General features: G+C 34.0%; 3 protein-coding genes and 1 pseudogene across 5 annotated transcripts in view; all 4 read left to right on the top strand.

Moving 5' to 3' along the window:
- Positions 1–1,043: 1,043 nt before the first annotated feature.
- LOC149793647 (transmembrane emp24 domain-containing protein 2-like) lies at positions 1,044–3,664 on the top strand (annotated as a pseudogene).
- Positions 3,665–5,992: 2,328 nt separating this feature from the next.
- LOC149793644 (uncharacterized) overlaps positions 5,993–26,343 on the top strand; it is a 106,904-nt gene continuing 86,553 nt past the window's right edge. The window contains exons 1-3 of one of the 3 annotated variants that reach the window (XM_089967623.1): positions 5,993–7,392; positions 12,583–12,749; positions 14,589–14,794. The gene's annotated coding sequence lies outside the window, so the exon portion shown is untranslated. Of the gene's footprint in view, positions 7,393–8,084; positions 8,185–12,582; positions 12,750–14,588; positions 14,795–26,343 lie in introns of those variants that run through there. The other 2 variants (XM_089967624.1, XM_089967625.1) reach the window with 2 other exon arrangements.
- LOC149793645 (uncharacterized) lies at positions 16,136–20,526 on the top strand. Its single transcript, XM_089969027.1, has 6 exons — positions 16,136–16,537; positions 17,051–17,132; positions 18,762–19,005; positions 19,297–19,464; positions 19,714–19,862; positions 20,185–20,526. Exons 1-6 carry the CDS (start codon positions 16,136–16,138, stop codon positions 20,409–20,411), a joined length of 1,272 nt encoding a protein of 423 aa, XP_089825153.1. The 3' UTR covers positions 20,412–20,526.
- Positions 16,980–18,146, top strand: LOC149793646 (uncharacterized). Its single transcript, XM_089966443.1, has 2 exons — positions 16,980–17,257; positions 17,812–18,146. Exons 1-2 carry the CDS (start codon positions 17,138–17,140, stop codon positions 18,130–18,132), a joined length of 441 nt encoding a protein of 146 aa, XP_089822569.1. The 5' UTR covers positions 16,980–17,137; the 3' UTR covers positions 18,133–18,146.

Raw genomic sequence — 26,343 nt, 5'->3', positions numbered from 1 at the left:
TACGTACGCTTGACGCATCCCTCTCCATATTCTATAAAACAGCCTATGTTTAATCCACGCAGAAACCATAAGGGATTAATAATATTAACGTGTTTAATAAAACATTGTCCACCGACGTTGAATGTCTGGCATCAAAGAAATACGCGGGGTAACATTAAACATTTTGTCTAGTGTCCGCTAAAATTCAAACGCCGACTGAACAGTCGAACAGGTTACATATAAGACAAATTATTATCGAGGTTTCACCCCAACCCCGTTTCCTATGCATATGTACATTATCAGTAAAAAATACCAAACAAAATTTACTGTACATACAATTTAATAAATCCGTAACTTCGTAAGAAACTGCCTAATCCAGTTGGGTTTGGTTGTGTAGCTGTTTCGCATTGTTTTACACGTGTATATTCTTGGCAATGGAACATTTTGCTTATTTGCAGCCTTTTAAATGTTCTGGTCGTGTCATTACAAAGTTCATAAAAGAAGTTTCCTATTGAAATAATCACAAAACAAATCACTGACGTTTCCATTAATTTTCTGTGACCCAGGTTATCAGAGTACACGGTGGAAGAATCGGCTTGTTAGAACCATTAGAGTGCCCTATGGGGCATGGCTCGGCACAAGCTACTGTAAAAAATATCAAAATTAACTAGGTCTATATTAATTAACTTATTAATGATATGAATTCACTTATAGCTCAGTTTTTATGAAACATCAGATAATAAAATAGCATTTATTTTATATATAAAATATAACATTAAGAAATACCCGAGTACGAGTGTACCAAGGAGTGTAAAACCAGAAGGGCTCGCATCGCTGCTTACAATTTAAATGTCAGTCATACAGTAGTATAAAATAATAAAAGTATTATTTTTATACTAAATGTATGACTAACTTTTATATTGTAATCAATGATACAAGCCCCTATGCGTACAACAACATGTTTACTAATAATTTACCCTTCATGGCACCTCAGATGAACTCAACAAATGCTGGATGTTAACCTACAGTGTACATGTAGAATAGCACTTTTAAACCGAAAGCATGGATACAGTCAGGATATTTGCAACTATACTAACTTTCTTTGTATTTATAGCATCGATAGAATATTATTTCATTCATATTGATGCACATGCAGAAGAATGTTTCTTTGACAAGGTTACATCAGGGACAAAAATGAGCCTGATGTTTGAGGTTGCAGAAGGTGATTTTCTGGATATAGATGTCAAGATCTTCGGACCAGATGGAAAGGTAATCCATTCTGGTGACAGAGAATCCAATGGCAAATACACTTTTGCGGCCCACATGGATGGTATTTACAAATACTGCTTTAGTAACAAGATGTCCACAATGACACTCAAGATCATCATGTTCACCATGGATATTGGAGAAAAACCAAAAGAACAAACATGGAAACTGAAGATGCTCACCAGAATAAGCTTTCTGAGATGATCAATGAATTGTCTACAGCTCTGACCAGTGTCAAACATGAACAGGAGTATATGGAGGTCAGAGAAAGAATTACACAGATCAATTAATGACAACACAAACTCCAGAGTGGTGCTGTGGTCATTCTTTGAGGCCTTAGTTTTGGTTGCAATGACATTAGGACAAGTTTATTACCTTAAGAGATTTTTTGAAGTGCGACGAGTCGTGTGAAATTTGCTAACATTTTAGTAGTATACATGGGAGTGTGCATGTTTTTTATGTATAAGTGTGTATATCATGTTGAAGGAATGATAGCTCTTTCTAAATCTGTGACTCTTATTTTTTGGAATATCAACAGGATTTGTGTGCTTTAAGTAGTTACCATAGGTGGGCCTGTTTATATAAATTGTATTTTATGCAAGTTTTTGTACACATTGTTTTAATTGCTTTGGGTAATATTCAAATAATTTTTGGAAGAAAAATGGAAATTATAATTGTCTACCAATGATAAAGTAAAAAATATTTCATAAGTTTCAACAAATGATACAAAATTCATTTTGATAATGTACCAAAGATTTAAATGGTATGAGAAAGTTACAGGTGTCATAAAAACTATGCGAGTTTGTTGAATATTTCTTTTTCAGTGTTTTAAAAAGTGTTCATTTTCAAAATAATAAATCTTTAGTCTAAATTACAGATTCTTAAGGAAAAAGGAAAGTAATCTAGACATTGAAAAGTAGTGTGAAAATCTTTAATGAATTTGTACCTTTAATGGTAAACATCATTTCCTGTAGCCCCATTTTTTTCTACATTTCCTCCATTTTTATGATGTCTCTGCTCCCTACTTTTTGAGGGGGAAAAGGCCTTAATATCCCAACTTTTTTTTATTTTTAAGGCCAAAAGAGCTTACAGTGCAGTTCATTTTCCACCATGCATCATCTGTCAACAGTTGCTATTTTCAACATTTCACAAAAATCATTAGACTGATTTCAGCCAAACATGGCTGAAAGTATTGTTGCATGATTCTACCATATTGTTTTCTACTTTTTCCATGCTTGTTAAAAACATTCAGCCCAACATTAGCCCCACTTATCGCAAAATATTGTTTGAAAGACTGGATACAGTAAATAATTTATTAATGTTAAAGTTCAGAGTTTATGTAAGTTTTGCTGGTGTAAATAGCATACCTAACTCCAAACAACATAGCAAATGGTCTGCCCCAGATAACCCATTGACAGATACAGTGGTATCACCCTCTAAGGTACCTTAGTACAAGTTGGCCCATTTTATGATCTGGGAATGGCCACTGGTTCCATTTCATTATTGAATTTATAAATTATACATAAAACACCCCAAAAATGCAACATCACAATGATCCAGTTTCAGTGTATTTTAAAACTGTTCAGGTTTGAAACTCGTGCAGATTCAAATATCCATTGACGAGGAAAACTAGGTCAAGCTAGGTCTTTCACTGAAATGTTCCTCTATCAACGAATTCACTCTATTTTAATTTTAAATATTTTTTCTTCTTTTTCTGGGGAGTCTTATATTCACCATAGCATTTGCTTCCACTTCCATATCATCCATTTTCACCTTGAGATCAAGAGTATGCATTTAAACTACCATGAAAAGCCAACTTGGAGAATGATTTGAGAATACTTATTTTTATCCATTATTTGCCAAGCAGTATGTATCAGTCTCCTGTAATAATTACATGAAACATACATGATAAACAGTACCGATGGGTGCTACATTTCCAGGTGAATAATTGCTACAGGCGAGTCCCTTTTATTTCCAATCAGATGTGTTAAAGAAATCTCACGGGTTATATTATTATCCTTTATGACCTTGTAGCCTACAAATTGGTGGCACCCGTCAAAATGATCTATTACAAGCCAGTTGTTTGGAGTCAGCAATCTCAGCGCATTCAGAGCTCACAACAGGCGATAGGTTGGTTAGGACTTAAAAGTCAGATAATAACGTATGTGCATGAAAAATGTTATTACAACTGATGCATAACTGATAAGTACAAATATAAATACTTGGTTTCAATAATAAAACTGAACACAACCTCTTTCTCTCTCTCTTTAACTCGCACAATGTTTAGGACTTGCCAAGGCACAAGTACCTTGTAAGCATAAGCTTGCACAAGATAAATTTGTCCAGGGCACTGGACTATTAGATTGTAAAGCCCTGTACCTTCTTATATTGCCTCAATTAAATAACCTACTTGTGTTGTCGTGTTGTAAAACACCACACCAAACAACATTAAAATTTGTTTAAAAATCATTCCAAGTGTGTCACTTTCTCTTCACTCCAGTCTAATTTCTATCTATCACGAAGTTGTAATTTAATGAAGTACATCTATAATTTCTATAATTTCTACCCAATGTTGTTGGAGAAAACATGGTGGTGTAACAATGGACTGCTTAAATTATTAGGTAATAAAATACATGGATTGAATAAGGGAATGTTTTATTTAATGACAGGTTTAAAACAATAAAGAACATAAATGAAATGTGTTTTATCTAAAAAGTATGTCCTTTTTACTTGTTTTAACATTTGATTGTTTTCATAATTTTGGATATTAAAAGGTTCAGATAATTGAAAAAAAAAAAAAAAAAATTTTTTTTAAACCGAACAGACAGAAATTTACGCGCGGGACATGTTCTCTTAGCAAGGGCCATGCTGTTTATGAAGAAAGTTATTTAATATTCTCCTGCTACATGTTTGCTCTTAAAACATTCTGACAGCAAGAGTGTGGACATAATTATAGAAACCAACACCAACATCTAAAGATGTCCACGTTGGTACTGATGTTAATGTCCAGTACGAAACAGAAGACGTCGACATGCTGTTAGGGAAGATTTAAGGATTATGAAAGACTGGTTCTTTGCCGAGAAAGAGGTAAGTTACTTTTACTCATTTCTTTTTACAATTTTCGCATATAGAATGATCAAAGTGGATAGCCTGAATCATCGACATTATAAGCATAAGCATAAATTCTCATGGTATTTTAAAGTTGAGCCAAGGGTTTGTTTCAGATTTTACTTAAAGATAATAATTCAACCTCCTGTTTCTAAAAATGATATCTACACCACACTATCATCGAATATTTAAGCCTTCCACAATTCAACTGTGCAGCCATGTCTGGCTCTTACCCCCCACCCCCAATAATAATGCGGGCGCCTCAGTGAGGGGCACTTGTCTGTTTTCTTGGAACTGTTTGATGTAAAATTCATGCAGAAGTTACCAATACATTAATTTTAATTTGATTTTTTTCAAAACTGTTCTTAAGTGGCAAACTTTTTTGATCTTTATATTTCAGTCTGTATAGTTGTCCATTTCGTTCATTTTTTGTCCTAAGAAGTGCATGTTACAGTAGCCAAGTTAAACCAGACATTCATATTGTGCTTAATTTTATTTGACCCAGATAATGTCACCAGGATCTGAAAACAAGAGTATTTTAATTCATGAGAAAATTGGCACATAAACCTTGGACAGGCATGAACTTAGGATGGTCAGGCTTGAAATATCAGCGTTGATTCTTAAATAGGTCACTTGAGAAAGGATTGTATTATTATACAGACCACATATGACAAATAAATTGTAAGTAACCATATGAGCCCCTGTGAACACTTTTTTTAACGGGTACCCAATTGTTCGCTTTATTACCCAGGTTATTATCAATGGGAGAATACCCGGGTACACATTGGCATCTTTATCCAGAAGTAGTCAAATTTGGAATATGCAACGTGACTTGCAGGTATCTCATCAACAGTGCAGTTTATATGTTTGCTACTGAACTATGGTAGTTCTATTCGTAGAGCAATTTGACTCACAGTCCAAAGGATGAATTATCAGACTGGGTTGGCTTCGTAAGTGTGTCCTTGGGAAAACAGTTGGCTCCTATTTTCACAGTGTGATAAAGTGCCATCTAATCCAAACCACAATTATTATGTATTTTGCCTTTTACCTTGTAAAACGAATCTTCAGAAATCCACCTTACAGAATGTCTCACATGGTGTGATCAGAAAAAGAAACTTCTACCAACTTTTTCATTTCCATTTCAGGTTTCATTTTTCAACAGTTCAAAACTGAGCCTGCTAACTTAAATTCAGTGGTCAACAGGAAGTGCATTGATTCAAAGAGAACAATCTCCAAGTGAAAATATTGTTGCAGACTGGCAAATAATGAAATTCAGAAGCAAGAATGTTAATTACACATTTTGTTTGCTTTGAATTTTCTGGAACAGTGAAGAATATTGGTCTTCATGTGAAGCAAATTTCCAGCAGTATCTTTCATTATGACCTTAAAGTTTTTAGAATAATTGTGATGTATTAATATAACAGGTACATACATACATACATACATACATACATACATACATACATACTCTGGTTGTCTTACCTTATTAAAAGATCACTAATTGAACTCAAATTATATGCTTATGATTACTAGATTTGAATATTGATCTTACTCTGTTTAATTCTTGTGTTCAATAAAAACTAAATACTAATGTTGTTTTTTGTTGTTTTTGCTCATGTGAGCAAGATGCCGCTCACGTGAACAGATCTTGCTCACGTGAGCGAATTGTGGTTCACATGAGCAAAATATTGCTCTTGTTAACAATTCCTGCAGATGTGATTTTCTTATTAGAATCTATTTGCTCACGTGAGTTCTACCTAATTTGCATGTTAAATTGCACATGAGACTAACCTGAGTTAGATCTCACGTGAGAATCTCATGTGCAGAAGGGTAGGCAGTTTTGGTGTGCAGGACAATGAATACTAGCAAATTATTAAAACCATCATTTGACTTTATACTGTTAGTGCTGAAACCTCTCCGAGAATGTTGTATACTGACACATTATTGAAACTGTCATGTGACATTAAACTTAACATTTATCTATGGCATCAATTTGTATGGGCATATTCCATCATTCCTATTTCCCCTCTAAAGCCTTGGAAATAATCAGCAATATATTATTGTATCTCCTGCATGATAAGAACAATGGTATGGCCCTTGGTTGAACATCTATTTTTCTTGTTCTATTCATATTTTGCATGCTTATGAAAACTTGTACTAAAATTGTTGGTATGTGCATACTTGTAGGTTTCATTGTGCACATATTTGTTTGGTATATAGCACAGATGAAATATTTTATTGCCTTCCAGTGCTGCCCACTGTAGCTTTGTATTATAAATGGCTTCCAAAACCTGCTTTGCCCATTGCAATATTAACATTTTTGTAAAGATGATCCTTGCTGTAAACTAATTTAAATTTGTACAGATGTGGTCAGTCTGTCATTCAAGATGGCTTCCATCATTAACAAGAGACAAAAAGTTAAAAATGTCAAAATATCCAATTCATAAGAAATTGTTGGGACAAAAATTATCAACTTTCACACAAGTCTTTAGCCATATTTGGTTTTGCTAATGATGTAACTAGGGCCACAGAGTTTGTTACAACTATAGTTCTTACAATATGTAACAGAAAGAAAGTCAAACCAACAATTTAATTACAGTTCAACAAGCAATTTTTTCCCTAGAATACAAAATGAAAAGTTCAATTTAAATTTCAAATAATCCCAGATGTCCTATCACAAGTCAGAAAATAATGTTCCAAATAAATTACAATATCCATGAATGTCCTGATATACCAGACCGCTCCGGTGGCCTAATGGTTTGAACATTGGCATCTGAAGAGGGACATCACAGGTTAGAACCCCACCTGAATCACACCAAAGACTTCTGAAAATGTACTAGCAGCTACCTCGCTTGGCTCTCAACATTAAGAGGTTAGAGTTGGGACTGGTCAGCCAAGTGTCGGGATAAGGTGACTGGATGAGGCATGATGATATATCAGCCTGGTGTCAGTATAAATTAATGTGACTGGGTGGGGCTATAAACACCCTGATATACCAATGGTCTCGAACAGGATTCCTAAACTTGAATCGAGTTAATGGTAAGTAAAAACATACTTTTGCATCTACCACTGTTCTGTAATTCAAGAAGGGATGTATCATTGAGTCACAAACATGGTACATGTAGCTGTATTCACGTGTTATTCACCAAAGGAGTCTGACGTTTTATCAATAAAGTACGGCGAAATCTCTAACAATATGAAATCCCCATATCGGTAATATAAATAAACACAAGGAGTCAGACTCCTGTGTTATTCACTACAAAAAGTTGTTGTTATTGTTGTTAAAGGATTTAACGCCATGTTTTAGCACAAGATAGGCGGCCAGTATTAATGTAGCAACAGGGGACGCAGCTAGCTACGATGTCGTAGCCTCAACTTGATTTGTTGTGTCCACGAGGTACGAGTAAGGGTACTAATATTAGTACTAGGGACGCAGCTAGAGGGCACTGGCGATCAAGATTAACGTTTTCTCAAAATGTGAACCTTATTACACCCGGTACTTTTACAGTTTTAATATGTAAAAAGCCGACATTACTACATCCGAATGTATTCATGGTTGAAAGATCAAATGTCTATATTTAGCGTATATGACACTGGGCCATTTTTACAACATATTCAGCGGAAAAAAACGAAAACCAAATTTGTCAAAATGCTGAAACGCTAAATAAACGAATATATACGCTCACCTACGCCTACTTTTTAAATACTTTGGAGTTCTTTTTACGAGAATAATGGTAAAATGTGTGCGAATAATTGCGGAAAACTCAAGAATTACGTCTTTTTCAAAGGTCACCCATGCCATCAAGAACGGTAACTCTTCCCGGCACATGGGTACGTACAAAATATAAACAATGACAACATTACGACATAATTTGGGTTCAAAAACACACGAAAACTTGACTGTATGAAAAGGCAGACGTTTATAGCAAGGAATTGGATTATACAGACGTACTGTCATTCATTATACCAAACTTATTACAAAATATTTGTACAACTTTTGTTGTGTAATATATTTTCGCGGTTAGAGACTCGGTGATACTAGACATATTGATACTGTGTATGTGATTGTGATCACTGAGATATTATCAATGTCAGGTCATCTATTCTACGTACGATTCCTATCTAGAGACACTGGTCTTAAAATTAAAATGTTCATGTTTAGTAGGGACGGAAAAGAGGTAAAAGTTAAACTATTTTTTCAGAATTTTGAAGAATGAAAACAAATTCATTTAAAATTGTCATGCCATTTTTTGTGAATATCTATATGAATATTGTCATCAGAAGCCAAGCAATACAAAATCGATCTGTAGTATTTCTCCTTTAAACAAATACATAATCATAACTATTTCTTGAGAACCAGCTCGGTGCCAGTTTCTTCTCTATCTCGGATACCATAATTGTCTTTACTGTAATATTGCTCAAAACAATGGTCAAAATTATAATGAAAATATCGCAAATTTAGGACATCCAAAATTTAATGTTGCACCATCATAAGTTGACACTATAGAAATCCTGACTTACTGTAATGAAAACTTAGTGGAAAACCTTTTGTCATTGAGTTTATTTTATAGATATGAAAACTGACCATATATATCTTATGATAATTAAATTCTAAAATAGCAATTGTTATATACTAAATTGTGATTTCAGATAAATGTATATATGTACAAGAACACTGTAATGAATATGCACTATTGGTTTTAAGAGTAACATACAATTTCAACTTGGTATGACTCATGATTATGCTTTTTCATGCAAAAATGTTAGGGGGCGTGTGATAAAAAGGCACAGAAAGTCTTCAGATGTACCTGGAACACAGAAAAAGTAAATTTATTCTTGAAGCTGAATGTTCACATAGCTGCCAACCCTCACTAATTTGGTGTGAATTTCACGACTTTTTCAGCGATTCACGGATTTACGCCGTAAGCCAAAATTTCACAAATTTTCCAATCCTCAATTATTTTAAATCTTTAATAAAGTAACCGATTTCCCGTTAAGCGCTAGTCATGATATTCACAGTTGCCGAAACAGTCCGGTACTGCTGGTCACAATATTAGTAGATCTACAGCCGATTAGTACAGTTGGCCTGGTAGCAAGTATTTTAACCTATTATAATCTATATGTATTTGAGTTGTTTTACAAATGCTTTTGAGAGAATCTGGGGCTTAACTGGAAATTTGCTCCGCGCATGCGTCAAAACACTGATTTGAGTTGCCGTTCAGCATCGCATGTAAGATCTTGAAAGTGTCTTCACCACCAAGGAAAAATAAATGTATTACTCAAAAAGTGAAGTGTAATTTGGAATATATCAAAAATTGGCTGTGCATCTTGCCATTAAACATTGATATTCATTCATGCTTTTTGCACTCAGTGTGCCATTGCAAAGACGATGTGAGGAAGAATGTCGGTTGCAAAAAACACGTAGAAGTTGGGAAATTTAAGAATTCGCAGATTTCAGCTCTGAAATATTTTAAACCACTGGCGGAAGACCTGTAGGCTACCAACGCTGAAGCATTATTTGTGAGTTTTCTTGTCAAACACAATCTGCCTTTATCAGCTGGAGACCATGCTAAACATTTGTTCTAACGAATGTTCCCAGACTCGAAAATCGCTTCCAAATTTTCCTGTGGAAGAACCAAAAATGCTGCAGCTCCTGTGCATTCCACACAGCAACAGTGACAGTGAAAGGGTATTTTCTTTAGTGAGGAAAAATAAGACAGACTTTAAGGCCTCCTTAGCTGCAGAAAATTTGTCAGCAATTTTAGTCACCATGATCAACCAGCAGGCAAGAAGTCGGAACTGTTTAGAAAGCAAATTTTTGATCAAGCAGTTGAGGAAGTTCACGTCTGCCATAGTATCATGTCTTAATAAATAACTATTTCTGTATATATGTAGTGTTTTATTTTTATTTTGCGAACTTAATATAGTGTAGTATTGACAGTCGGAGTGGTCAGAGTGGATAGAATTATTGTCATGGTATTTTTCACGAATTCATGTCCAAATTCACGACTTTTTATCCCTATTTTCACTAATTGTGAGCCTGGAAGGTTGGCAGCTATGTGTTCACAAAACATTTATATATAACCATATGTAAAAAATATGCAACTTTCAGCATGAAGTAACATGAGGTCAAGAATTTTCAAAAAGTGACCAAAGACCAATATTAAAAATGGTGGATGGTACATGTGTTTGAATGCTTCCTGTGAATTTTTTTGAAAAGATATAAAGATGGGCTCATTTTTGAAATCTGCACACTCAAATTAAGCAGAAAATATTCCATTTTGAAAGCATCATATAATTTCAACTTGTGTATGACTCAGAATATAGTATTTCATGCAAAAATGTTGGGGGGTGTTAAAAAGGCACAGGGGGTCTTCTGAATTACCTGGAACATAAAAAAGGTCAATTTACTCTTACAGCTGAATGTTCACAAAACATTTCTATATAAAATATATGTAAGAAATATGCAAATTTCAGCTTGAAATAACATGAGGTCAAGAATTTTCTAAAAATTGTCAAAGACCAATATTAAAAATGGTGGACGGTATATGTGTTTCAATGCTCCCAGTGAATTTATTTGAAAAGATACCTTAAAGATGGGTTCATTTCTGAAATCTGCACACTCAAATTATGCAGAAAACATTCCATTTTTATATATTCTATAATTATGAAAAAATCATCCCCTGTTGCAAATTAGAACCTGGGAAAAACCCAGGAAAGACCCACCAACCCACAAGAAGCTAGCGGCAGGCTTTCTCACGTATCCACATTGGCCGAGCCCAAGACTCGAATCCACACAGACAGAGGTGAGATGGTAGTGATCCGTGACGGAGAGCACTTTAGACCACTCGGCCACTTGGGGGCCCACTGCTAAAAAAGACCGCCATAAAGCTGAAAGGCTTTGGCTTTCCACCAGACTCACTATTCATAAGCAAATCTGTGAAGCCACTGAGGAGAATGTCACAAATATAGTCCATGCAGCAAAATCAGCCCACTACACTACTAAGAACATGGAAATTTCCAGCTGCAAAGAGTTCTTTGAGATTACTAACAAGCTGATGTCAAGGAACAAATCTACACCACTTTCAACTACATGTACCTTCTATCCAGTCAACCTTCCAGACATGTTTGCAGATTTCTTCCATGACAAAGTACAAACCATTAGAGGTAAGCTTGATACCACAATTTCAATTGACTTGTTGTCACCATACAGTTGGGATACAGAATTTGAGCAGCAACCATTAGCAGCATTTGAACCTGTCTCAATGGATTTTGTCCTTACAATCCTGATGAAGAGTGCACCAAAGTCATGTGAACTTGATTCAACTCCAACATCACTGTTGGTTGAGTGCTTAGATCCAGCATTGCCTTCACTAACTGATGTTATTAATACCTCTCTCTCACTGGGGGGATTCCCATCATTTTTCAAAACTGCCATTGTAAAGCCTCTGCTGAAGAAACCAACACTAGACCATAACGATTTAAAGAACTAACACCCAGTTTCTAATCTCCCATTCTTAAAAAAAATCTTCGAAAAGGTTGTTCTGTCCCAGCTTGTATCTCAACTGAATTCAACCAGTCTTTTTAGCAATGTACAATCTGCATATTGCCCTTGCCACAGTACTGAAACTACTCTTCTAAAAGTAGTTAATGACATTCTTTCTGTTTTGGATAGCGGAAAGATTACAGTCCTCACCCTCCTTGATTTGTCTGCAGCATTTGACACAAGAGACAAAAGTCGCAAAATTCTCATGTTTCGGAGCCTGTAACTTCAATTTGGTATAACGCAGAAAAGTCAGTGATGGTTTGATGAATAGAAAAATATCTCAGGAATAAAACAAGCCATATAGTATGGACGTGAGCCTTTAAGGACGGAAATGACAGAAGGAAATCGAGGGTCATGGGTGGAACAAAGTATTTGGAAGTTACATACCTTCTCTCTTATATATTATGATAGAGAGGGTCCTATGTCAGAATGTATCATTGGGGTAATCTAATGTATTTTTGTCACACTGTATGAACTTTTGTTCTCCTTCAGATTATTGTTTTTTTTTCCCCTCGACATCGAGCTCATGTCGAGTACCATTGGTGAAAATCGTTTTGTTTGGCTTCAAATTTTACACGATGAAACTTCAAAATGACAATTTTTCAGGTAAATCTTAATTTTAAAATACAAAATTTTATATCATTTTAAAGTGTTTTCATTATACTTTATTTCTGTATGAACAGCGGTAATTTTTACGTGACATCACGAGAGATCACCACCCTTTTTAAAGTATGCTGGGAATAAGCTATATGCAATGGCTGGCCGAATGCTTATGCCACATGACTTGACGTAAATCCAAGATGTATTATGACCTCCGATATTCAATCCATGGATTATTTATCGCTAGTTTGTAAGTAAAATGATTCATTTTTAATGTTTTATTTTTATTTTTGTCCTTATATCTGTATTTTGAGTACTTGAAGTCATTAATTGGAGGTCCTATTCTACAGTTCAAGGAAAACTTTTCGAGTCTGATTTCCTTGGCATTCATTTTTACACATGAAATGCGCATGCATGAATGGCCTCAGATGAAGCTTGGCATGCTATTTTATGTATTTAAAGCAAATTTGTTGACATAATTTTTTTTTCTTCTTGTATGTGACCGAGCAAATAATAATTAATAGATTGAATTGGATAGCAATAAATTTGTGACCTTTGACCTTACTGTTTGTAAACATGATTCACCGAGAGGAAAATGGGCTCTGTTACCCTTTTTTTAATTTATTTTTACTTTGTTTCTTTTGGTTTTTAATTTTGAGCAATGTCTAAAATTTAGGATGTGTTTATTAACAATTAAAGGGCATTGTAAATTGAGCTATAAACCACAAGGGTTCGTTACAAAGAAAATTTGGAGTATATGTCCTTGAATCAAGTGATGGCGGTTCTAACCAGTAACAATATAACACAGGACCATCCCTTGATTCAATGATGGATACTCCAAATTTTCATTGTAACGAATCCCTGTGCTATAGACTGGCATTTTAGTATGCTAAAACTACGAGACCTATCCCCAATTTCTAATTTTATATATCTACATGGCATTTCTAATTTTTCCAGTCTGTACCAACTCGGTAAATTTTCATGTCAGCATCATTAAATGTAGCTAAAAGTACCTAATTCATTTTAAATACCTTGTGTGAAATGAATACACAGATGAATGGTTTCATCAGCGCCACCATTTGCTTAGTAGAGCCTGAATGTACGAGTAACCTTTCTGGGCTCAGTATAAAATGACAGTAAACAAGAAATAAACTTGTGATCTTGCAGTTAGTTCTAAATGAAAACAAACAACTTCATGATGTATGAAAATAATTTAAATTCGGTTTTAAATACTGGTAAGAAAAGATATTTAGACACAAGTTAATATTAAAATTAGGTTAGGCAGTTTTTTTTCTTCGTTTTTTTAAATAAACATCTATAAATTAAATAATATTTCCAGCACTTCAAAGTACTGGACAAAACCAGCTCAGTTATAGCATTACTATACCAACCTGTTTGTTTGTTGGGAAAGTCTGTTAAGCATGGAAGAGGCAGGGCATGCCAGTGCCATTCTGGTCACAGTCAGGTTAGAATTATAAATCAATAATTCAGTTGACTTAGTTCTGTGTACCTTTTTTATTCACATTAATCGTTTTCATTATTGAAATCAGTAGGGGGGTACAAACAAACTGGGATATATAGTCAGACTATAGATATACAAATCAATTTCGGCAATGTGTTTTTTTAAGAAGACAAATTTTATACCATTGGGGAAAAAGTTGAGAGTCGGCAATGAAAAACAGGGACATTTCGCCAACTGAAAACATTTTTTTAATTTTTTTTTTATTAGCCTAATTAAATATGACTTGTCTTCCTACAGTTAAAGCTTCACAGCACACGTTAATGCCATTATTTTATTTTTTTCTCACAATTCAAGAACAAGAGCGCTTGCATTACTCTACAGTGTATGCATGTGCACTTTGAAACTGTTTATCTGTGTATTAATTCGGCCTCGTTTAGGAAATCAAAGAACAAACAGTGCTCAACCACAAAACAGGACCATTTTTGTAAACAAAAAACTATTTTGGGTTGAACAAATGATCTACACAAATTTATTTAAATGCTTTCGCTAAATATTTTCCTTTTGCTTTGTTGCAGTCATCAGTTCAAGTGCATCTGACTTATCTTTTTCTACACTTATACATTTCAGGTTTATGAGTGGATTAAGAAACCCTATCCTGAGACATCTTATCCTCATACTGCTTCACATTGGTAGCTGTGTATTACGATGACCAATATTACATTGAACAAGTGTTGGAAGTACACCAACCTGATCTGACACTCATATAGATTTTATGCCAGATGAAAACCAAAACCAATCGTTTCAAATGGCCAGCCAGTGACGACATTGCCAAGGTTAAGTCATGTTTTGGAACTTTAATGTACAACCAGTTTCAAGCGATGGCCGAACTTGGAAAGTTAAAAATATTGGACACATTAACCAACAGAATACAGTAGAATAAAATTCTCAAGCTAAAACTTTGTTAAAGCTGTTACTTTTCTGATTATTTTAAAGAAAGCAGTCCTTTATGACATTTACAATTTTATCTACTGCCTGAAGTATACATCATCTTCAAAACTTTAGTCATAGTGAAAGATTTTGTCAATGGTTCTTGCTTTGTAACCTGTCTTTGCTTTATCATAATTACATTTTATTAGTATGTATGCATTAAGGGTATAATATGTTCCATTTTGGTGCAAATCCTATCAAAATCAGTTACTAATTGATGAAGTTGTAAACTTTTGAAAATTGTTATTTTTGCCTATTTTCAGATATTGCTTCTGCTTTTAAACCTGTTTTCACACTAAGGTTGATACTCATTGTCTATTGCATGCATTCTTCATATATTACAATGCATTTTGGTACAAGAAGTATTATCTGTTAATAAATAAAAAAGTTGTGACCTTTCGAAAATTGTTTTTGCATATGTTTTTTCAGACATTCAAATTTTTACACTTTTTCCTGATTTCTATGATCTTGTACGGCAAAAGTTTCATACCCATTGACCCAGAAAATATTGGGCTTTGTTTTCAGAAGGTTTTCACGCAGGAACATACTTTAATTTGCATTTAAATGTCATAGTTTTATTATAGCTTGGTTGCAAAGTCATGGAAAAGCTCAATTTCTGGCTTTTCCAGTAAGGCCACCCTCTGTGGTTTTACTGTTTTAGAGTGAACCTAATAAAAAGGATTTTTTGTGTGTGATTGTAGTACTTGCATTTCATGAATATCAAGGGACTTGCCTAGCTTTGCAGTAAATGCCACTGTTGTATAGCTTCAGATTTTTTTTTTACTCATCCGAAGTTGATGGTAATCCCATTTTCGGTGGGGATCACAAATTTCCCAAGTCCCTCAAAAACTTTGAATGGTCATAACTTGAAAAGTATTTGACCAATTTACATGATTTTTTTCAGATTAAGGTCTTAAAGGTCATCGACCACCTATATTGTACAGAAGTGCAATATTATTATAGTCATAATAGAAATGCATTTGTTATATAATTATGTACACCATACAAATGTTTAATTAGACTAAAATATCCGTTTTTTTAATGAAAAAACGTACTCTGCAATCTCCGTGAACAATCAGTAATTTCCTCATGCCAGAGACGGATTTGACATACATTTATCCCATCAGTTCAACCTAGCCATTCATGCGTTGAATTTCCCCACATAAATGTCTGCGTGATACATCTTAATGATCGTAGTGCACTATGCTGATTATGGATGTAACGAAAAGAGCGATGATGGAACAAAAGGGTTCTTTCTTTTTCCGGAAGACCATGTCTACCGGAAAAAGTGGATTGAAGCTGTTGGGTCCAGTAGAGTGAGGGATGGGAAAGTTATACTGTTTATACCAACTGCAACATCCCGCCTGTGCATACGGCATTTTGAGGACAGTTGCTTTTTACACCCTCCTTCCGTGATGAAATCAATTAGTGTTCAAATGAAATTGAATTTGATAAAGATGGCAGTGCCTACAATTTTCCCAGAGACTGTTGAATTTAAGAAGAAAACCCTTCTGTCACCAGAGAAATTTGGACTACCGAAATCACGCAGAAAGCTCTATGATGCATATGAGAAGTGGGATAGAAAGAGCGTAAGTAAAATATATCAAATAAAGATTACAGTACAGTAATATTACTGCAGATGTAAAATATTAATGTTTAAAATAATCATAATACTTTTTGAATGTGAAACGTGTAGATCTCGAACAAACTATTCAGCATTATTATAACGAATATGTACTCGAAATATGAGGTATTAGTGTAGGACGTTTATCATTACAGCAGGTGTACAAATCTGTTGAATCGATCATATATATATATGTATATATATACAAGCACAGTGGCTAGTTTACATTAAATCAGCCTATTTTTAAAATCCCAATGTCTAGTGGAGTTTTTCAGGCTTTCATTGGTTGTACATCCAGTCCTGTCATAACTTTTCAGACTCAAATTTAATCAGTAAAACTTTTAATTTAAAAGTAATAATTTTTGCTACCAAAAACAGCAGTGGTAAACTTATCCCATTTGATTTAAATAATCAGTTGTCAGTTTTCATAGAGTGCCCCATAAACTGTGCTCATTATCATTTTAATTTTGATTTGTAGACTGTTGATGAACTGCTGGAAAAGCATGATTCCCGACATGCTGAGGCTGCAGCTGAACAAAGACAGTTCACAGAGGAGCAGTGTCATATGGAAGAGCTACTACACCAGGGATGGAAACACGAGGGTCAGACTCTGAATTATCAAATTGGTCTTGATTTCCAGCATGCATCATCAGGCCATATGTCAAGAGGCTCTCAAACAACAGAGGTAAAAAAAACACTACAATTAAATTTTGATTATATTTTTCTTTGTATAACTGTTTGCAAACACAAAGACAATTCTCATGCACATATTTTCTCGTTATCATATGTTTTAAATTTGGATACGACAATAAATCCAGGCTGGAAATTTCATATCTCCTTGGTACTAGATGGATAAAATATAATTACTGTTATATTTTGTTCACATGAAGTTTTAAAATGATGAGACCTCACTTTGATTGTTGAGTACAATGCATTTTTGATAATTTACTTTGTTTGTGGCATGCTAATAATAGAATGTATATTCACAAATATGTATCAAGATCTGTATCAAAAGTGCATAATCCAAAGGAATTCTGCTTAGTGGTCTTCAGGAAGAAAATACATACACATTTTTATATAAACTGTTGTGCATATGACATTGTGCTCACTTGTCCCTCATGCTTTAGTCTTTCCACAAGAAAAATGCAAATAATTGTGGAACTAATGTTGATGTAAAGTTTGAATTTAATGATAGTAGATATTCGTCACTATTCATGGGTTTGTAATTTTTCTTTTAAGACTTTTCTGCATAGGCCCACAGTGAACAAGGCATCCCAGGTCAAGCCTCAAGAAAGGGAAGTTGGTATGACAGCATTGCCAGAGATGAAATCAGTTGCATGTGGCCCAGATAAACCAACATGCTTTATTGACAAAAGTTCACAGTTTCCAGACCCTGATTACCATCCAGTGGTAGAAGATGAGGAACATTTCTTTGATGCGGAGGAGTGGGGAGAGTTAGTCAACAGTAACGAAACTGATCCAGACTGGGAACCAGGTGATGGAGACTATGCTGATCTGGATTATGAGGAAGAAGAACAAGTATGGTATGTGATAAAGTAACATTATAGTTTAGATTTTGCACCAAAAAGTTGTACAAAAGTCTTCTAAATCTGATCAAGTCACATTCAAAATCAGAGAACAATTTGTATGTAAATAACTATAAACATTTACAATATTGTGTTGTAAAGAATTATGAAGTTCAGTAATCTGTATTATTGCCTAACAGCAGAAGGTAGTTGACTATTTATTTTTCTTTCAGTGATGAAATACTTGAAGAGGAGGCAAATAGCATGAAGAAAGCCAAATATATTGTGTAGGAGAGCTGCTTGACGCAACTTTTTTTGTTATTTTCACAGATTTTAGTGGCACACATCATTTCTTTGATGAAAATTGCATTGATATCCAGTATGCAAATAAAAAAGCTGCATGAATAGATTTGTTTGTGAAACATGTAAACTAATACTGCACTGAGTCTGTGTTTGAAAATTCCTCTTTATATGCTAACAAACTTGCCTACTAAATATCATTTATTTCATATATGCAGTGGTTTGGTTCTAATTTTGCTATTTATAATTTTTTTAAATTCTGAATTTTAAATGTAAAAGAAAATTTGATAATTATGTTCTTGGCCTGAAATGCAATCAACCAGTTTATACATAGAACTAACAATATTAAGTCATTTGTTCCAGCTATGAAACAACAGCTTAGCAGTCTAGGGAAGAAGAAGGGGTGTGAAATTATTAGTCAGTGGACACAGTCCATATCAAATCACCTATACTACTGTGCAGCATCCAGTGGTGGTGATGGTGATGCAGTGGAACAGAAATGGACGTCAATTGTTAATCATGTGGCCAATAAACATGACGGTCATGGTGAAAAATTCCCATATTTTGTCCATGGCTCTATAGAGTGGAACTGGATCAAAGCAGGTAATATTATTCAGAATCATTACTTATACTTTACAGTACTTCATTTACCATAAGGCAATGGTATAAAAATTAAATTATCAAAAATACCTTGCACTCATAAATTGGAAATAATATATATTGTCAATAGCAATGCTTGTGTTTTTTAGTTCCTGTTTTCATTTGTTTTAATTCTTGCATACTTTTAATAATGTAAGCTTCTGGCAGTTTGTTTACAACAATGTTGTGTCTGTTGCAGTTAAGTATTACAATCAGTTATAATACTTAAGGGCAATGCATTTGTCATATTTCAGACTCTTAAGGCACACAAAGAGCTAGAACTGTTGATATCCAAAAGAAGACTGCTGAATAATATTAGCAAATTCTCCACATCAGAACAGACCTCCCAGCTTGAGGCACAACACAAGGTTGTCTGTCAGTTTGCCCCAAAGTTTGTGAGCTTCTCCTATCCAGGAATGAAACAAAGGCAAGGAATTACAGATCACTCTGTCTTGTGCTCAGAAATTCATGTAGAAGATAACAGTACATTAATGCTATTGAGAATTCAAATAAAAGTGTGTGCAGATCATTTTGTTGAGATATATTTTTGAATTCAGTATTACAAATGATAAAAAAGTTAAAATAACTATGAACTAAATCTTGAATGACACTTTATTTTGAATATATAGAGATAAATAAACTGCATTTAAAAAACAATCTCTTATCATTCTTGTAGGTTGCCCTTGGCAGCTCTACACACATGCTGCAATGCAGAGAGAGTTCAGGCTGTGAACAAAGAGGGACAGTTGAGGTTTAAGTTGTCATACCCCAAATACAAGGCTGGTCAGTATGTGCTGAAGTTGGTGAAGGAAGATTGTTCCTATGGTTAGTGCTTAACTACAATCTTTATGTACTCCATGGTTAGTACGTAGTTGAATTTCACAGTTCAAAGTTTTCTTATAGCTGCTGGATAAATAATTGATAATCATGCAACTATTGTACACAATAACAATTGCTTCTCACCAAAAATACTACGAAATTTGTGCAAGAATTAATTTGCCTAATATCTAGAACGTCTATGAATAAACACTTTCATCGCTTTATGATACAGTATATTCTCTTTTTTATCATATCTTAAAAATGTTTTAGAAATTTAAAATTGTCTTGAATAGGAATGAATATTCATAAGTTCATTTCTTTTAAACAGAATATGTGTCTACTCTGTTGGACGAATTAATCATTCTTCATCAAAAATACAATTCTCACAGAGAGGCACAAGAGGAATCTTCAAGGCATCTCCAGTCACTACCACCTCTCACCAGCACAGCCAATAAAGTTCTCAAAGAAGAAGCCATTACCATGCACATATCAAGATTTTGCAGTCAGAAGTCTCTGGCATACTCAAACCCTTGTAGTTCTCCAAAGGAAACCTGATTCTGGTGGCATTCACAGCACATGCTGGTAGTACCTGCCTGTCATACTTGGCAAGTCACAGAAAATAAAAAAATAAACTGTCAGCTGTGTAATCCCTCATTACCATGAGAGTTTTACTGACAAATCTAACTTCTTATTGGATGGTTGAATAAATTAAATATATCAAAACTTTGTTTATTATTATTTGTTCTTTCTGTATTTTATATTTTTAATATAAATAAATTTGCTGTGATATTTTTTGTGCTTGCAGCTCTACAGTTGAATTCTGAAACAATTAACTTACTCATGTATTGACTCCTCATCACTTATGGGTCCATTGGCCTGTTGAAATTCGTATAAGGACACTTCTAAAACATCTGGGTTGAGACAATTTCCCAGGAACCCTTCATGCGGAGTAGTGCAGTCAGAAACTGATTCCAGCTTACACTGCAATTCCTCATAATGTTTTCAGCACATGGACTCTAACTGCATCTCCACTGGATGACAGTTGTTACACAAAAACCTAAAAGTGAAAATATTTTTACCTATATGCTACAAAATCAAAATACCATAATTATCAGCCTAAAAAAGTTTAAAATATTGCTTCTAACATAAACATGCTACATGAAAGAAGTGTAAGAAAATAATACTTTTGACTAATTGAGACACAATTCACAATTTTTAGGTTGAAATTAATGGAACAAAATGTTTATTTTTTTGTTGGTAAAATTGGAGGAGTGCTTCAGATGGAGGTAATGAATTTTGCAACATGCTAAAAAGTCTACTGGAAGATAATATGGGAATTATATTTTTGAAGCACAATTTACACTCCAGGTAATAATTTCTCATAATAGGAAGAGTGTCACTTTTGGGGAAAAAGAGGACTTTTTAAAACACCAATAAGAGTATTTGATCCTAATGATGAAATGTAGAGTGTAATCTATAATCCTGCATTTTAAAAGGTGACATGTAAGTGAATATTTTTCTTTTTAAAAAATTAGTTTCAATAAAGAATTTTGTTGCTTAGAAGATCATGATCAGCAGGGATGGATTGGGAACGGAGCGCATAATTTTATCTAGCTTCAGTATTGAATTATGTTACCAAGAAAGTATGACCATAAAGCTAGTCTATGAAATAGTACTGCGTTAGTGTAATATTAATCTTCTCAATAGAAAACATGAAAAATGAGGCAGTACAATAAATTGTAGCAATTCTTATATTCCTATTTGGCAAGAAGACATACTGAGTTTGCCGCAGATTACGGAGTTTTTAACACACGTTTGTATCAATGTATGTATATACTGTATTTTTTTTATTTTAAAATATCTGGTCTGTGAAAAGGGTTAAATACAATGAAATAAAGAGTATCGGTCAATTGATTGTGGGCTGTGTGTGTTATAATGTTACAGTATGGGCTGAAATTCCTTGTTAAAAGCTCTGGACTAGTGGGCAGGGGTAGTGGAGATACGATCGTGTACAATTTGTTTACATTGTGGGACAAACTGTTGGGGTGTGGAAAACAAATAGTTATTCAAAATTCTCATTATCGTCTCTTGTAATAAAACTTATAGAAATAAAAGAATAATTAACTGTCAACATTCCCAACTCGGTTTACTTCATTGTTCCCATATTGCTCGTTATATATTGTGTCAGACTCGGAATCCGATGATTCGGCTTCCTCTTCGTCGTTGGCTGGCATAGGCTCATACATATAAGGCTGAACTGTAAATTCATTTTCAATAGTTTCATCTAAATGTTCCCCTTCCATAGTCTGTAGTGTTTGTTTTCAACAGCAAGAAGCATGTACTTTCTCTTCCAGGGATAAATGTATGTCATTTCCGGTTGGTGTCCTCTTTAGGTGGGAAATCTTAGCTAAGGGGAGGTAACAGAATTCTATACTTATATTTTGAATAATTAAATTATTATATCATCTTGACACTTCATAATTTTTTTTAATCTTTTTGTGCAAGTATGACTACTTTTACTCGCTTAATACAAATATGATATAATAAAAAAAATGGCAGATGATGGCCGGTGACCTTTAAGGATGGTAACAACAGCTTAGTGCTTTTAGTTGTATTTGCTGATATCCTGAAAGTGCTTGGAATACCAATGATTAGTGATTTTGGAATGTTGATCTAAAAATGAAATGCTTTTGCCATAGAGGTAAACATGGTTACATGTTGTTGTAATCCATTTCGGGGCCCCGAGTGGCTGAGTGGTCTGAAGCGCTCTCCTTTACAGATCACTGCCATCTCACCTCTGTCTGCTTGGGTTTGAGTCTTGGATTCGGCCAGTGTGGGTATGTGAGAAAGCTTTCAGTAGCTTCTCATGGATCGGTGGTTCTTTCCGGGGTGTTCCTGGGTTCTTCCTCTCCCATTAATACTGGCTGCCATGTGTGCCATGTATAGCCTGTCGTGTGCTGAAAAATGGCGTTAAACCCCACAACAACAGCAATTTTGGTTTGGGTTGCACATTTTTAGTCCATTATTATATCAGATATATAAATGTTGAACAAATATATGTCTGCAAAACTAAAAGTGCAATTACAGAACAGAAAATCAATATTTAAGATTATGTAAGAATGCTGACTAATAATGTTGTCAAATGAAGTAAAGTAAAATGCACCCTGTGTTGTGAAATATGGTTTTTCTTTTTTTTATCATGTTTTCTAAAAAGTAGACAAAATCAGTGATATGCATGTAAAGTCAAAATTATGAATTTTCTTTATTATTTTAGATTATAATATTGAATTTGTGGAGGGTAAGGAGAAGACATTAGTGATTAAAAGGCATGGATGACACTTTGAAACTCAGGAACAACTCTGCACTGAACTGAAATTATGGCACTTTATTTTAATGATAGATTTGTATATATTTAGTGGCTAAGAACTTTACCTTTTTCTAAGATATAATTTAAATGCATAATTTTTGTTGATAATTGATCCTGCTGATATAAACTAATTTATCCAAGTTGTATAGAAAGTGGATAAGAAATATATGCTATATATACTAGCCAATCAGATATAAAGTGCAATATTAAATATGTGCAGATCTCACTTAGCCAATAAGATAAATATGACCTTAATAGAATGCATAGGTCTTGCTCATAATCAAAATCATCATGTTGATAATATAAAACTATTTAACAGGTTTAATTAATATCTCATGAGAGATGATGTTAAAGTCCTGAAGAGCTCAGCCAGTCAGATTCAAGGGCACATCGTTAATATGTATGGATTTCAATCATATTCATACTTAACCAAGATCTTGATGACATGGGTCTAATTACCAAGTTTGATCAAAATCCAATGAAAACTGCAATCTCTAGGATGGTAAAAATCCTCATCCCATCAGATGCAAGATCATCTAACAAATATACATTAGCCTAACCAATATGACATATCATCCAGCAACTTTTATGAGGTTAGCCTTTTTACCATTTGCTTTAAAATCAACAGAAATATCCATAGAGGTAAGGCACTCAGCAAATCATATACAAGATCACCTTATTAATATGTGTAAATCTTAATCGTAATAAAATGCATTGATGATAAAAGTCTATTTACCAGCTTTGGTTAAAAAAATGTAATAAGAACTAGATTCACTAACATGTCGATATGCTCAATCTAGTGCAAAATTACCTTAATAATTTTCATGGATTTTGATCAAAGATATTGATGATATAATCCCATTTATCAAGTTTGATCACAATTGGATCAGAAATAGCATTTAGAGTGGTAACAAGTTAACAATAACATATAAGATCAGCTCATTAATGTGCATGGATCCCTTGCATTATCAAGCTCATGCACAATCAAGATTGTATAAGCCTTTATTTGAATTTGGTCAAAATTGATTGGATGAAAAATATGGTTTCCAGATTGGTAACAAGTTCAGCCAATCAGATGCATGGTCGCCTCATTAATATGCATTGACTTTGCTCATTTTCGACATCATCAAAGATCTTTAAAATATAAGTCCATTTACAATGTTTGATAGAATTGGATCAGAAATATGGCTTCCAGAGTGTTAATCAATCGGATTAAAAATAAATATCATTAATGTGCTTATAAATCAAGGATACATTCCAAGTTTGATCTTAATCAAATCAGAAATATGACTTTCAGTATGGTAACATACGTTAGTCAATTAAATGTAATAGCATCTCATTAATATATATCAAAGCCCATCCAAGATCCTGATGATAAAAGTATATTTCAAGTCTGATACAAATTTTTAAACATGGTAACATATAACCCTTCTGCTGTTTTCAACAGAAACTTTAAAATAACAAAATTGTAGACAAAAATAAATTTCCCACAGCCAAAGACATAATAGAACCGTATATTAACTGGTTTATATTTTTTTTTAAATGGCTGCATAAATGAGGAATTTAATTATAACCAGATTAGAATAAATCAGATTAATTAGCAATTATCAATAGGTTAACCCTCTGCAAACCTTTGCTTAAAATGTAAAGATGTATAGAAATTACAATACTTTCTCACCATGTTCCAGGCACAGCTCCTGATAATGAAAGGTTATGGAAATGAACCTTGGAAAATGTATTACTCCATATAATTTATAACCTCTTTAAAGAGGCTGTTATAAAATATTCATTATTCATATTTGTTGCCAAATCAGAATACATGTATTGAACTATTACTAATATGTATATATATATATATATATATATATATATATATATATATATATATATATGAGGCGTGAGTTATCGAGGGACCTATAAAATAAGCCCCAAACCAATAAAGTGATTGACGACATAACGGAAAAATAAGGGGGTGGGGTAGGCAGATTATACTGTTGAATACTCACTTTATAATCGTTCTGAGATTAACTGTTAATAAATATCTCTTCATAACGGTGTACTTTATTATTTCCTCATAGGACAACATTAATTTCAGGATAAATTACAGTATATTGAGGCGATCATCGAAAACATGATTCCACGTGGTTTCCGTTCGCTTAACATGTGTACCACTTCACACATTGTGTACTACATCACTAATTTTTATGTTGAATTGGATACATTCTAGTTTTATTGTTTGATCCAAATTAGACGTTTTTTTTATATACAAAAGATCGACTCTTTTCGAGAAACAGTGTCGATCGAACGATAGATAGATAGATAGATTTGAATGCGATAGAAGTAAAATGGAAAAAAAATAAAAAACAAGGGTTAATCAGTACTAACATATTTAATTGGTCTACAAATTTAAAACAACGTAAATTAGAACAAGTTAATACTTGCCGTTTGTGCCACGCTTGACAAATATCAATTCACTTTTTGAAAGAATCAGTTAATTTTTTTGGTGTGTGTTACTCCTTGGTTTCTCTGCCGCCGAACAAAATCCCTCAGATTTCTCAACTGCATGAGCTTTACGTAGTCAACATTTTGGGTCTCCAGCCACCTAATGGCAGTATCAAAATATTTGATTGCTTCCTGTGCAGAGGGGTGGGGGGGTGCAACATCTGCGTCTGCATCACTTTCAACACTTGTGTTACTCCAGTTAGAATCGTCTTCTGCTGCAAATTTGTTCGCTATAGAAATAATTATAGTTTCATCTGACATGTATTCGGCTGTGGGGCAATCATTGTCAGCACAAATCCATTCCTCCATATCATCAAGAGAAACACCCATCTCAGGACCATGAGTCTGTATGAATTTCTCCCAAACAGCATTGGCATTAATGACATCAGTTTCACTGAAACATTCAAAGTCACTATCATCGTCGTTGTCTCTGTTACTGTTTTGCTTTACGTCAAAGGCAGCTCCAAGACCCTTAATCCAGCACCCCAGGTCTCTTGTAATTGTTTTTTTTTAATGCAACAAACACTTCCCCAAGTTGTTGATCAAAACAAAGCTGGCATGTACATGTAATTAGGTTCTCACAGAAGTGCTCACGGGTTTCGATGTGACGTTCGATTG

Source organism: Sinohyriopsis cumingii, chromosome 8 (genome assembly GCF_028554795.1).
Source record: "Sinohyriopsis cumingii isolate HCF-2022 chromosome 8, ASM2855479v2, whole genome shotgun sequence".
NCBI lineage: Eukaryota > Metazoa > Mollusca > Bivalvia > Unionida > Unionidae > Sinohyriopsis > Sinohyriopsis cumingii.
Note: the sequence above shows the minus strand (reverse complement) of the source record. Positions and strands in the feature narration are given on the sequence as shown.